Below are 11,489 nucleotides of genomic sequence, written 5' to 3' on the forward strand. Positions count from 1 at the left end.
AACTGGTAGCATTGACTTCCCCGGAGGTCCAGTGGTTAAGACTCTGTGCTTCCACTGCAGGGGGCACAGGTTCGATCCCTGGTCAGAGAACTAAGATCCCACATGCCACGCGGTGCAGCCAAAAAATAAAAAATGTTTAAAAATTAAATTAAATTATAAAAAAGAACGGGTAGCAGCAGCATTGTCAAATGATCAGTTGACTGAGACAACAAAGGAAATTCAAAAACTCAGCCAGAAAAAATCAGGTGACCATCTGGAGTCTCCAAGAAGTTCAGAAATATCAATCTAATAAACTAGTTTTGATGGACATGAGACAGAACATATGTTCAGGGTCACTCTGAATTCTTACAAACAGTTGAAATCCTCTGTGGGTCTTTTAATACAAAATTCAATACACAATTCTATGAAGGGAAAAAAGGAAAAATAATAGAAGTCAGCATATCTTACCTTGTGTGTGGTGGCTGTAATTTTCCCTTTGTGAATGGTAGGACTGCTGGTTTTGATTATAGGAATCATGCTGCTGATCATAATTTGACTGCTCGGCATAAGAGCCGTGATGTTGATCATAGCCTGACTGCTGGTCATATGAATCTTGTTGACCATAGTCTGACTGGTCATATGAAGGCGCTCTTCCACCTTGGCTAAACAGAAATCAAGAACTTGAGCGATTTTACAGAAGGACTGTTACTGCAGCAGGCTGACTGAGACTGATCGCTATAAGAGGCCTGCCCAGCTAGACCTCATCCACATTTACTACCCTTTTCTGGTAGGAATCATTTAGCTCTTTTATTTACAGAATCTTATCACCAATGGAATGACTTTCAAACAACAGTTCTACTATCACTGAAGAGGTGTCACATTATGAGAAAAAACACACACACCTTTGAAAATTGTAGAGAAGCAAGAAAATCACTATGGTTTTTATCATCTCCTTGAATTAAAAAAAAATTAAAGACGACATGAAGTACGGTAATATGTCTGACTCTTTAACAAACATGATACAGCAAGTGCTGACTCCTTTTAATAGTTACACTAAAAGGCTCTATCTCAGTTTTAACAACAGTATTATTTAATAATATTTTGGGGACTATTTTCTTATCTTTAGAACCTTATCTTTAGTACATTCTTCTAAGCATATTCAATAATAGTAAATTTTAGAAAATAGCAATAAATCATTCAAACTTTTAATCTGCTGAGTAAGAGGAAGGAACTTGCTTTGTGATGCCATTTTTTAACTGAAACAAAGTCTAACTACCAAATGAGACTGCTTTATTTTCTCTTGCAATTCAAAAAGAAAATTCTAAGTATGTTCTGAGAAATATGACTATTAATTACCTGCTCTCAGGATGGGAATGTTGAAAGAAACACTTAATTGGATTTGAGTTCTAATGTTTACTCAAAGAGAAGGGGGGGGGACAAAAATGGCCTCACAACTTAATAGTCACATCTTATTCTGCATCAAATGATCAAAACAATCTAATAAAGATCGGATCCCCGACTCCCTACCCAAAGCACATCACAAAGGTCAGAACCCTAGACCTTCACTTTAGAATGACTGTTACACCAAATCTAACATTTCTCTTTGGTCCACATTTATAAGTCACATTACCAAAAATGCATCCTTATGAAAAGATTCTCCTTAAATTTAAAACTAACCAGGCTTGAAGAGCCTTCTAATGTAACACGCTTTCTGGATAGTATTCCCTACGTGTGTACTTTGTAAAGCACAGTAAAAAGTAAGTTGCTATTACTAAAATTAATAAGTACAGGCTCCTCAAATCCGAAAATTCTAAAAAAAATATATAATACCTGTAAAATTGCTAATATTCACCTACCTATATTAACAATTAAAACATTTTTTAGGGTATTTGAAATACGTGCATAGATTTTGGCACTTTTTTCTTTAATATTTTTGTCCCTGAGAAGGACATTAAATACATTAAAATGGTTAAAAAATAAAATGGAAATAAAAAGTAAGCATTGATAAGTCTCCTTTTATAGGCAGGTTTTTATTTCATCTCAGGTATAAAGCAGAGGTCCAAATTTTACTTTTTAACATTTAAATCATGTGCATTCATTTACAGCTAAACTGTACAAATAACACATCATAAGAATCAAATATCAATATTGACAACTTCCACATTCTTTATAACACAAAACTGTGAAATTCATACACCATCAACACTTTTCTGGAAAAAAAAAATAGAAGTTTAAAGCTAGGACTTTGTTAGTGAAAACTGTTTAATACCCAAAGTGTTATTTCCACTTCCCAACACCTCAGTACTTTTACTGTTTCCTTACCCTCCTGATGATTCCATGTTTTGCTGTGCCTGGTTATTGTAAGATTGCTGGCCATATGAGCTCTGCTTTTGACTCTCATAACCACCATAGGACTGTGAATAACCTAAAGATTGAATGGATATACCATTTAGGAAAGGTTCTGATTTTAAATTTCTAAAACAGCAAATTTAACAAATCAGTCCAACCTGACTGGCTTTGTCCGTAACTGGAGTAGCCGCCATAGTTCTGCCCATATGAAGAATCAGTAGTTTGCCCATAGCCAGAATAGCTCTGAAATTTAGGCAAATACAAGTTTCATTGCATATTTAAGATTAAAACTATTTATAAAAAACTCAATTTATATTTAACCTACTTGTGGTGATTGTCCATAACCTTGGCTGCCTTGATTCCCATAGGAAGAATAACTGTAAAAGAAAAGTGTACTACTTGAAAGAAATGTGCTAGAATTTAAAAGCTTAAATTAACCCTATCTTCATTTTCAACTTTCAACTCAAATACAAGCTTCTTTCCTGAGAAACTGTCGATCTACCTACCTCTTCGAGTCTAAATTGAAAGGTGATAACCAAAGACTGTCAAAGACACAAATGAAATCATTCCCAGACCTCTTAAATGCCAAACACACACCAGAAGTTTTGCTTCGACAATCTCCCACAAATAAACAAAACTTCACCAGAGCTAGAAAATTCCAAGAGAATTATGCTTGGATGGGTGGGAGGCTGGGGGTGGAGGGGAGTGACTACATGGTAGCAAAACCCATAATAAATATCTGAAGCAGAAAAATAATGACTCTTTAAGTCAGAGCTTTAATCAATTTAGCTGCGCTTTGACAGATTAATTTCTTCCTACCATTTGCCTTAAATTTGCCTCTAACATCCTAGAAAAGGCACAGTGTGGCACTAAACGTCCAATTTTTAGTGCCTCAGTAATGAGAGGCATGTATATCTTCAGAATACTATCATAGAACAAAAGAATATTGTATCCCCAGTGTCATAGCATAGGATGGTATAGTTTGTTGACTGAATGAATGAATACATGCAGCTTTCTCAGAGTTGAACTTTCTTTAATTTTAGCGCATATAAGCTTTAACAAGTCAGAAACAAACTTTCTGAATATATACCAAAGAAAAATAAAACATATGCCAAAAAAATCTTACTATTTTAGAGCTATCAAGTGCTAACAGAATTTCTTAACTTTATAAAACATATTTCATTGAATAAACATTTGCTAGTTGCCTACTATGAGGGTCTATCCCATGAGAATAAAAAAATCAAATCAGTTTTGTTTCCATGAAGCTTAAAACTTGATGACAGAAGGTATCTGAGATGCTCTTCCGAATATCTCACACTGAGCTGCAAAACAGTTATAGTACAAGTGAAGGCTGTATTTCTGGTAAGCAAGAGAATCCTACTGCATGTATACATTCACATAAAAACTGACTTTTCTGTTTATTGTGAGCATGGTGAGGATGATTTTTAAAATGCTAAACACTTCTATCATAGTGCTTCAAGAAAATCCACTCCAGAAAAAACACATTTAGCATATTATATACAATCAAAAAAATTAAATGCTTTTTCTAAGCTGTTATAGTTCAAATACTTAAATCCTTTTAATAATTGTTTCTTCTAAATAATTTCTTAAGGAAAACAATCTTTATAATACCTATGAGATTTGTTTTAATCTCTAGGGGGCACCTATATTTACTGATTCAAACAGCCTTTTAAAAAAAGAAAAATATCTTACAGCACCTATGTACATAGGCTGACTCTTTCCCCTTCACAAGCTAAGATTTAACTCTTTTAAGACGTCAAGATATCAAATCTCAAGAGGAAAGCCTGACTACATTTATCTTTTTTTCTCAGTTCTACTCGTTCATGGTATTATTGAAATGTACGTATACTTTACCTTTGCTGCTCACCCCCAGACTGACCGTAACTTCCAGAATCTAAAACACATAAAAAGAATTTTTAATCTTATTTAAAATTAGGCTTCCCTCAAAGGCTGACTTTAGCTCTTACAGATGCAATGTGATAAGAAAATATCATAAAAATTAACTACACAAAGAAAAACTAGAAGTTAAAAATACAGTGCAAGGAAAAATCTGTGCCAATAGTATTAGCTATTTACAGTAACTACAGCTTTGAAAACAACTACTCTACAAACATGTCCTGATGGTCACAAAAACCAAGTGAACAAATGAGAAAGTCAGTGAAAAACCCATCCTTTTAACAAAAACTCAAAAGCTCAAGCTGTATTATCTTTATATACAAAAAGACATCTGTTAAAAAACTAATCAAGATCAAAAAGGGGAAAATACACACTCCTAAGATAAATCCCCAGGATTACATTTACTTCATATCCTTGCCAGCCTAACATATACACCATTCCCTTGTATTGGATTGGATTGCTTTGGCTGTCAGCAGCAACAAAAAGATCTCCAAAGACTTGGTAAAAGCAGCTAAGCCACTTGGTATATACCGACTCAGCAATACTTACCTCTAGCTTCCTTGTTGGCAATAAAAACTACCAAGGAAGGCATGAATTGAGTAATATATGTCAAAAAAATAATAATAATAATAATTTGAACTGTGAACTTTTCTCAATACTTTAAAATGTCGGTTATTCCAAAAATTTTTGAAGAGGCTCTACCCTTTAGGCTTCTCCTCAAATGAGTGACCTAATTTTATTAGTGACGAGTAAGAGAAGAATATCATATGAAATACTCTTTCAACTGCAAAAATATGACTGATAGTCTTCAACTGCTATTAGGCCCGACCTTATCTAATCTGAATAAAACCATTTGTTGTTGAACAGTTCTGAAAACCCGCCAAATATCAAATCACATCAATGACTTTTTCATTCAATTCATATAAAGCTACAATATGAAAACACTGTCACTGGCTGTATAAGTGGGTGGCATCAAATTTGCCACTTTTCTACAGTAGAGATCTCCAATCAGACTGAACAAGAACTTTTTTAATCCTTAACTACTAAAATATTGAATGAAATCCTGACACAAACTACTTCTTTTATGAATGTGGACATAAGGCTACCTGAGATGAAAAATAGAATTGTGCATCACTGCCCGTAATAATATGACTAGATTTGTAACTAACCAAATAAGAAAAATATGAAAAGGATACAGAATCTAACTGGATCATAAAGAGATTAGATGCATCTATCAAATGGCAAAGGAAGTTAGTTTCAACCAATTGAGAAACTAAAAAGGATTACAGTGGGAGGAGGGGGTGTATGAGTAAAACAAATATACATACACTGGAGATGCATGAAGCTTTAAGTTAAATTATATCCCAAGGCACTGACGTGGGTTCTCCCAGTGACAGAGTGGAGTCCGAGACCTTATTGTACTTTGGCTCAGGCAAAAATTATAGAAGTACACAGCACATATGTCATATGACCCTGGCTTAAATCTAATAAGTATCAGAGCTCTTAACCCAGTCACCTCAGCTCTCTGAAACTGTAAATCTGACTTCTTTAGCTGGCTGACTTTAAAACTCTAGAATATAAAAATAAGCGTATTGACCAACAAGTCCAGCTCTTAGTGAAAGTAGATGTTTTACATTCACCAGAGAAAATCAGTTTATAAATGTTATTTATGGCATTTTAAACAACTGCTCATTATGAGTACTTGACACTTGAGCCTTGTATATGGGCCCATGAATTATTTAGAGGCGCTTTTATTTCCAAGTGTATAGGGTTTTGATACTCTTTGTGGTTTTGTCTTCTTATTCCATTGCAGCCAGAAAAGGTATTTTCTATACTATTCCATGTATTTGTTAGGATTTGGTGTTTTTCGCTTTTCCCCTTGGTAAACACTTCCACTTGCATAAATGTCTCCTATGTGCTTGAAAAGAACTGTATTATCTAAATGTTGAAAGAATTCTGTAAATCTGTAAGATGATGCTTGTTAGTTCTATCATTCATATTCTTACTCATGTTCGGTCTACCTGATCTATTAATTACACAGAGAAGTATGTTTAAATTTTTTTTAGTTCCCTGTTTGACTCTGTATTTGTCAATTTCTTTTACTGAGTTTTTTTGCTTTCTACATTTTGAGGCCATATTGTTAAAGCACATAAAAGTACAGATTTACAGCTTCCTGGTGAATGTCCTTTTTTTTTTTTTTTTGAATTTCCTTTTAACATTACATGAAGACTATCATTAAAAATGTCCAAACTTTATTTTGACTGGTAATGTAACTAAACAATCTTCCTTTTGGTTGATGTTTGCCTGATTAATATTTTTCTATCTCTATACTTTTAACACGTCTTATTCTGATGTTTTAGGTATGTCATTTTTGAGAGCATACATCCAAATCAATTTTTCCCAATGTGAAAATCTTTGTCTTTCAACTGATGTTTTCATATTTTTATTATTGTTACTTTTTATTTATTCCTACCAGCCTATACTAGACTCTCTACTTACCAGGGTCTTTTTTTTTCAACTCCTTAACTTCCTTCTATTGGATTTTCCTTACTCCCTTTCCCCCTCTACTGCTTTGGAAGTTAGACGTTCAAATTCTGTTCTTTTAATAAGTTACTATTCGTAATTTAAAGAGTATGTTCAATTCTTAACATGCATTCTTGATAAAGTTCAAAATGATCTTCGACTTCCACTAGCACACAAGGATTTTAATGCTATAATGCCAATCACAGTCTTCACCTTTATTTTGCTTCCACTTTTTCTTTCCGTTATCTTTTGCTTCCACTTTAAAACTCTAGATTCCATACAGTCAATACTTTTTATCTACTGCATTTGCTTCCTCTGTATCTTTTTGCATCCTACTCCTCCCTTTCGGATTTCTTTTATTAGTTCTTTCAGCAAAAGCCTTAAAAGTGGTATTCTTAGTCTTTTATTTGCGTAGAAAAGTCAAGGTCAAACGTTATTTTTCCTCTAAATTCCAAAGATCATTTAGTGGCTTCTTAAAACTTTTAAGAAGTCTACCAATCTTAGCTTTTCTCTATTTCCTCTGATAGGTTTGTCACTGGTATTTCATAATCTGCAGTTTCACATTTATGTATCTAGGTACGAATGGATTATGTCTCATGTTTGAGACTACTGCTTCTTGATCCATCAATTTTGGAAAACTCTCAACTATCTATTAATTCTTCACCATTTACTCCTTCTCGAACTCATATTAGATGTATGACAGGGCTTCACAATCTATTTCCTATGCTTCTTAAAATTTCAATTTTCATCTCTATCCTTCTGAACTGAATCCTGGGTAATTATATCTATTTTCTACCTCACTAATTATTTCTTCTGCTAGGTCTATCTGCAATTCAACTTAGCCACTTTTTCCATTTCTAGAAGTTACACTTGGTTCTTTTTCAAATCTACGTAACCATTTTCCACATCTTGGTCTTAGGGTTGATTCCTTCTTTTAGGTTTCTAATAATTTTAAACACATTAATACTCGCTTTCAGACTATCTATTAGGGATTCAAATGTCATTTGTCACTCTCATTTTGGCGAATTGTTTTCCAAAATTCTGCAATGTTTTACCGTGAACTTATGTTCTACAAGGCTTGTTTTTTCTGTAAGATTCCTCGTGACCTAGGCTCTGAAATGTCCTCAGAAAAGGTTTTTTGTTTGTTTTTACTAGGAACCCCAAGGTTACTGTCAGTCTAGAACCAATTTTTATGTTAAATTTCTTGGCCTGAAGTTTCCTGGACCTCATAACTAGTCTAAATGTACACCGAAACTGTATGAAGCACAGGTCCCAGGTTACAAATTCTCAGGAAAAAACTTTTTTCCCTCACTCAAGGCCCAGGCTTCCTTGTTATCTCCTATGCCGGTACAAAGGTTTTTCTAGTTCATTGTTTCACTGAAAATACAGTCCTTCAAACATCTAGGTTTTATGTAAGGGTTCCCATTACATGGCTCTAATGGTCTCAAGGCTGCATCTCCTGTCCTTAGTTATTTGGGCAATAAACTCCAAGTCTCTGAATAATGAGACCTACACCCTCCTCTATGACTACCATGCTGGCTTCTACTTCATTTCTGGCAGCAGGGGCTCACCCTTTGTTTTATGTAAGTTCTTGCATTTTTAGTTATTCGTAGACAGAGGATTTACAAGTTATCTTAGTCTGCCATAGTGCCAAAAGAAGTTTCTTGACTTCGTAATTTTTATATGTATAACTGATATTAGATTTGATTTTAACTTCAAAGGTGTCAGATAATTCACATTTGTCTGAGAGTCTGACTCACAATATTTACAACTCTGATTTATTTATTATGTAAGCATTTATTTTATTAGGCTTATAAGTCCGTCCTGTCAGGCACCTGTAGTGGCTGAGTCAATTTGATAAGTTAAATTTACAAGTATAGTTTGGAATGTTTAAAGGACTTAACTGAACTTAATGCCATTAGTTGTTTAGGGGAGAGTCTGCTCTGTTAAATTTATTCACTTAAACATTCATCAAAAACAAGTCAAAAGCATTATTCCTATTTTTATACAAAGTCGAAAGTATTATTTTTATACACAAATTACAAAATGTACAAAGAGTATATAACAACACTAAGTAGAACTTAAAAGATTCTAACTCTAATTGACTTAATGTAGAAACAAGCAATTATTAGATAGTTCTTTTTGACATGAAAGTCAATTTTGATGTTAAAAAAAACTCAAATTACCAAATGACAAGTGCGTGCTGTCTTGGTAATTCTGAAGACCAGTGATAATGGATGACTCAGCTCACACACTATTATGACTCACTGAAAATCCTGGATTTTACAAACGGTACACCTCTAAAATATAACTTTCCATAAAAGCTACCCAGTCCTACAAAAATAAGCCATTGCTTTAAGCCAATCATTATGTCAAAAATCGAGACAGGTCAATGGTTTTTAATGAGCACTGTATCCATTGAAATGGTAAATTTCTGCATGAAGGTGGGAGAATCTTTAAAAAAATTGTTTTTACATCACAGATGGGTTACACACCCTCCTGAGTGTACGTCTATGGAGCTTTACCAGACTTCACTCCAAATTATGCACCTGGTAAAATATGTACCAATGTCACCTTTGGGGTAAGAAATTATTTCTTGCTTGAGCGAGAATTAAAGAGACAAATTCTGTGCAATTAACAGCCTCTTACATCAGATAGATGCCCCTTCCCCTTAAAGATCAACCTTCTGGCTTAACATCAATGTTAATCTAAAGAATGTTTATCATTCCCCTGTCCAACCATTCTTGCTAATTTGGTCTCCTCTCAGCCTGCTGCTTCCTTTTTGTCACATATTTCCACTCTTCTGCAAAACTGGATTACTTGGGTGGGGGGTGGGTAGTGGTTGTGTTTTTGTTTTTTTAATATCAACAGGTTCTCCCTTAAAAAAATGTAAAATACTCTGCCAGCAGTCATTTTCACCCCAACCATAGGGCTTTCCGGGACGTGTTCTGCTTTTCCACCTGAAAAGTAACATGTAATTCTCATGATGGTTCCTAGCAAGTGGAGAGCCGGGTCTTTCTTTGCAGCCTGTGATGTGCCCAACAACAGAGGGCCTTGTGTGGCAGCTTGGACTGCTAAATCAAGGGCAGACCCACGTCCCGGACTTTATATTCTGCTTTCGCAAGATCTAAACGGGCTGTCCTGATAAGACCAAGGCCTCTTTTTCTCTTCCACACAACGGGGGTGCCTCTGTCAATTTAAGTGCTTGATGGAAGACTGCCTTTCCTTTGGTCTGTATGTTTCAAAGTAAATGCCACAGGGACCTATAAGAGCCCATCAATAATAGATAGGGCTCACTTTCAAGCTCGTGCAGGAGATAAACAACTGAAGAGGTGAAGATGACAGAGAAGGGTGAAGAGGAATTATACGCAAGCACCCCCATCTCGAATCCGGGAAGCTGGTGCGGAGGGAATGACGACATGTATGTAGGATTTCGTGTCAGGCTACGCCGTTTAAAAGGGCTCCCAGAGCGTCAAGGCCCCCACCTGATGAATGGGTGAGTCAGGAAGGCCCAGCTCCACGTCACGGATGGGGAAACTGAGGGACGAGGCGGCGAGATGACTGGCCGGAGGCCTCGCTGAAAGATCTGAGGCGGAGCGGAGAACCAGAAGCACCGATTCTCTCCGGCCGATGCTCTAATCACGGGCTCCCCCCGCCCCTGCGATGGCGTAGCGGCCTCCGCCCCCCGATTCACACACCCTCCCCCGGGAGCAGCACGTCGCCTCGGGTTCCAAGGACAGGGCCAAGAGGGAGGGGGCTCGAGGAGCTCCCGCCGGGATTTGCAGACGGAAAGCGTTGGGAGCGTGCGTCCCTCCAGTCCAACATGGCGGCGGCAGCGTCCGCCCTCCCCACCCCCCCACCCCAGCCTCCCTCAGGGCCGGAGACTTTCCCGCGGGGCCCTCCGATGGGCGGGAAGACGGCCCAACCCCGCCGGGCCCCTTCTCGCCGCTGCCGCTGCTCGCTGAGGGAGTCACCTACCCGACATGACTAACGGCCGCGGCGCAGAGCCCCCACAACCCGCCGAGAACAAGGAATACCAGAGCCAAGCGGCGCTGCGGCCGGAGCCGTACTGAGGGTGGCGCGGCGAGCTGGCCCCAAATGCGGGACTTCGGCAGCCAATCAGAGGGCAGCGGGCAGTACCACAACGCCACGGCTCGAGGGGTGGCTCTGTGCTAGACCAGAAACCACAGGACTTCAGAATCCCCGTTCCCCCCTCCTCGGACGGTACCATTATTGAGAGGGAATTGTGGAGAGGCCGTACCACTGCCGTGATCGGCATGGGGGAGGGGACTGAACCTACCCGGTACGTCCTGATTACAGTCCTATTTTTCACTTCATTGGATCTAATAGAATTCGAGGTTAGGAAGCGAAAGAGGAGAGGCCTTATAAACGCAGGTTATATGGTTAGAAAAGGAAATTTCGAACGGTATGTCCTAGTTCGCTCCGCTTGGGCTGCAGAAGGCTTGAGCCACCTGGGGGCGTTGGGAGTTGCTGAACTCCGGGCCGGAAAGTCGTGACGAACTCCGGGACCAAGTCGCCTCCCGGTTTGTTGTAACTAACTTGCCGAGTAACAGATAGACTACAAGGTGATACTGGAACAAACGTGTGCCTTAAAACGAAATCACACACAAACCGGACCCTGAGGATGTGTAGGGGGTCGAGCTTTAGTTTTCGGTGCTAGGATAATAGCTAATTCTAATCGTCAGGCACCTTGCATCATC

The 11,489-nt window shown here is 37.7% G+C and overlaps 1 protein-coding gene across 2 annotated transcripts in view; it reads right to left on the reverse strand.

The window, feature by feature from the left end:
* Nucleotides 1-11,014, reverse strand: part of TAF15 (TATA-box binding protein associated factor 15) — a gene marked incomplete at its 3' end in the record, with an annotated part of 30,245 nt that extends 19,231 nt beyond the window's left edge. Inside the window, exons 1-6 of one of the 2 annotated variants that reach the window (XM_082440014.1) lie at nt 10,747-11,014; nt 4,204-4,243; nt 2,654-2,705; nt 2,487-2,571; nt 2,302-2,404; nt 448-641 (exon numbers count right to left, since the gene is read on the reverse strand). In XM_082440014.1, coding sequence (XP_082296140.1) covers nt 448-641; nt 2,302-2,404; nt 2,487-2,571; nt 2,654-2,705; nt 4,204-4,243; nt 10,747-10,999 — 727 coding nt within the window. In that variant the 5' untranslated portion in view covers nt 11,000-11,014. Of the gene's footprint in view, nt 1-447; nt 642-2,301; nt 2,405-2,486; nt 2,572-2,653; nt 2,706-4,203; nt 4,244-10,065; nt 10,232-10,746 lie in introns of those variants that run through there. The other variant, XM_082440015.1, reaches the window with a different exon arrangement.
* Between the last annotated feature and the right edge of the window lie 475 nt (nt 11,015-11,489).

Source organism: Balaenoptera physalus (genome assembly GCF_965194825.1).
Source record: "Balaenoptera physalus genome assembly, chromosome: 20".
NCBI classification, from domain to species: Eukaryota; Metazoa; Chordata; class Mammalia; order Artiodactyla; family Balaenopteridae; genus Balaenoptera; species Balaenoptera physalus.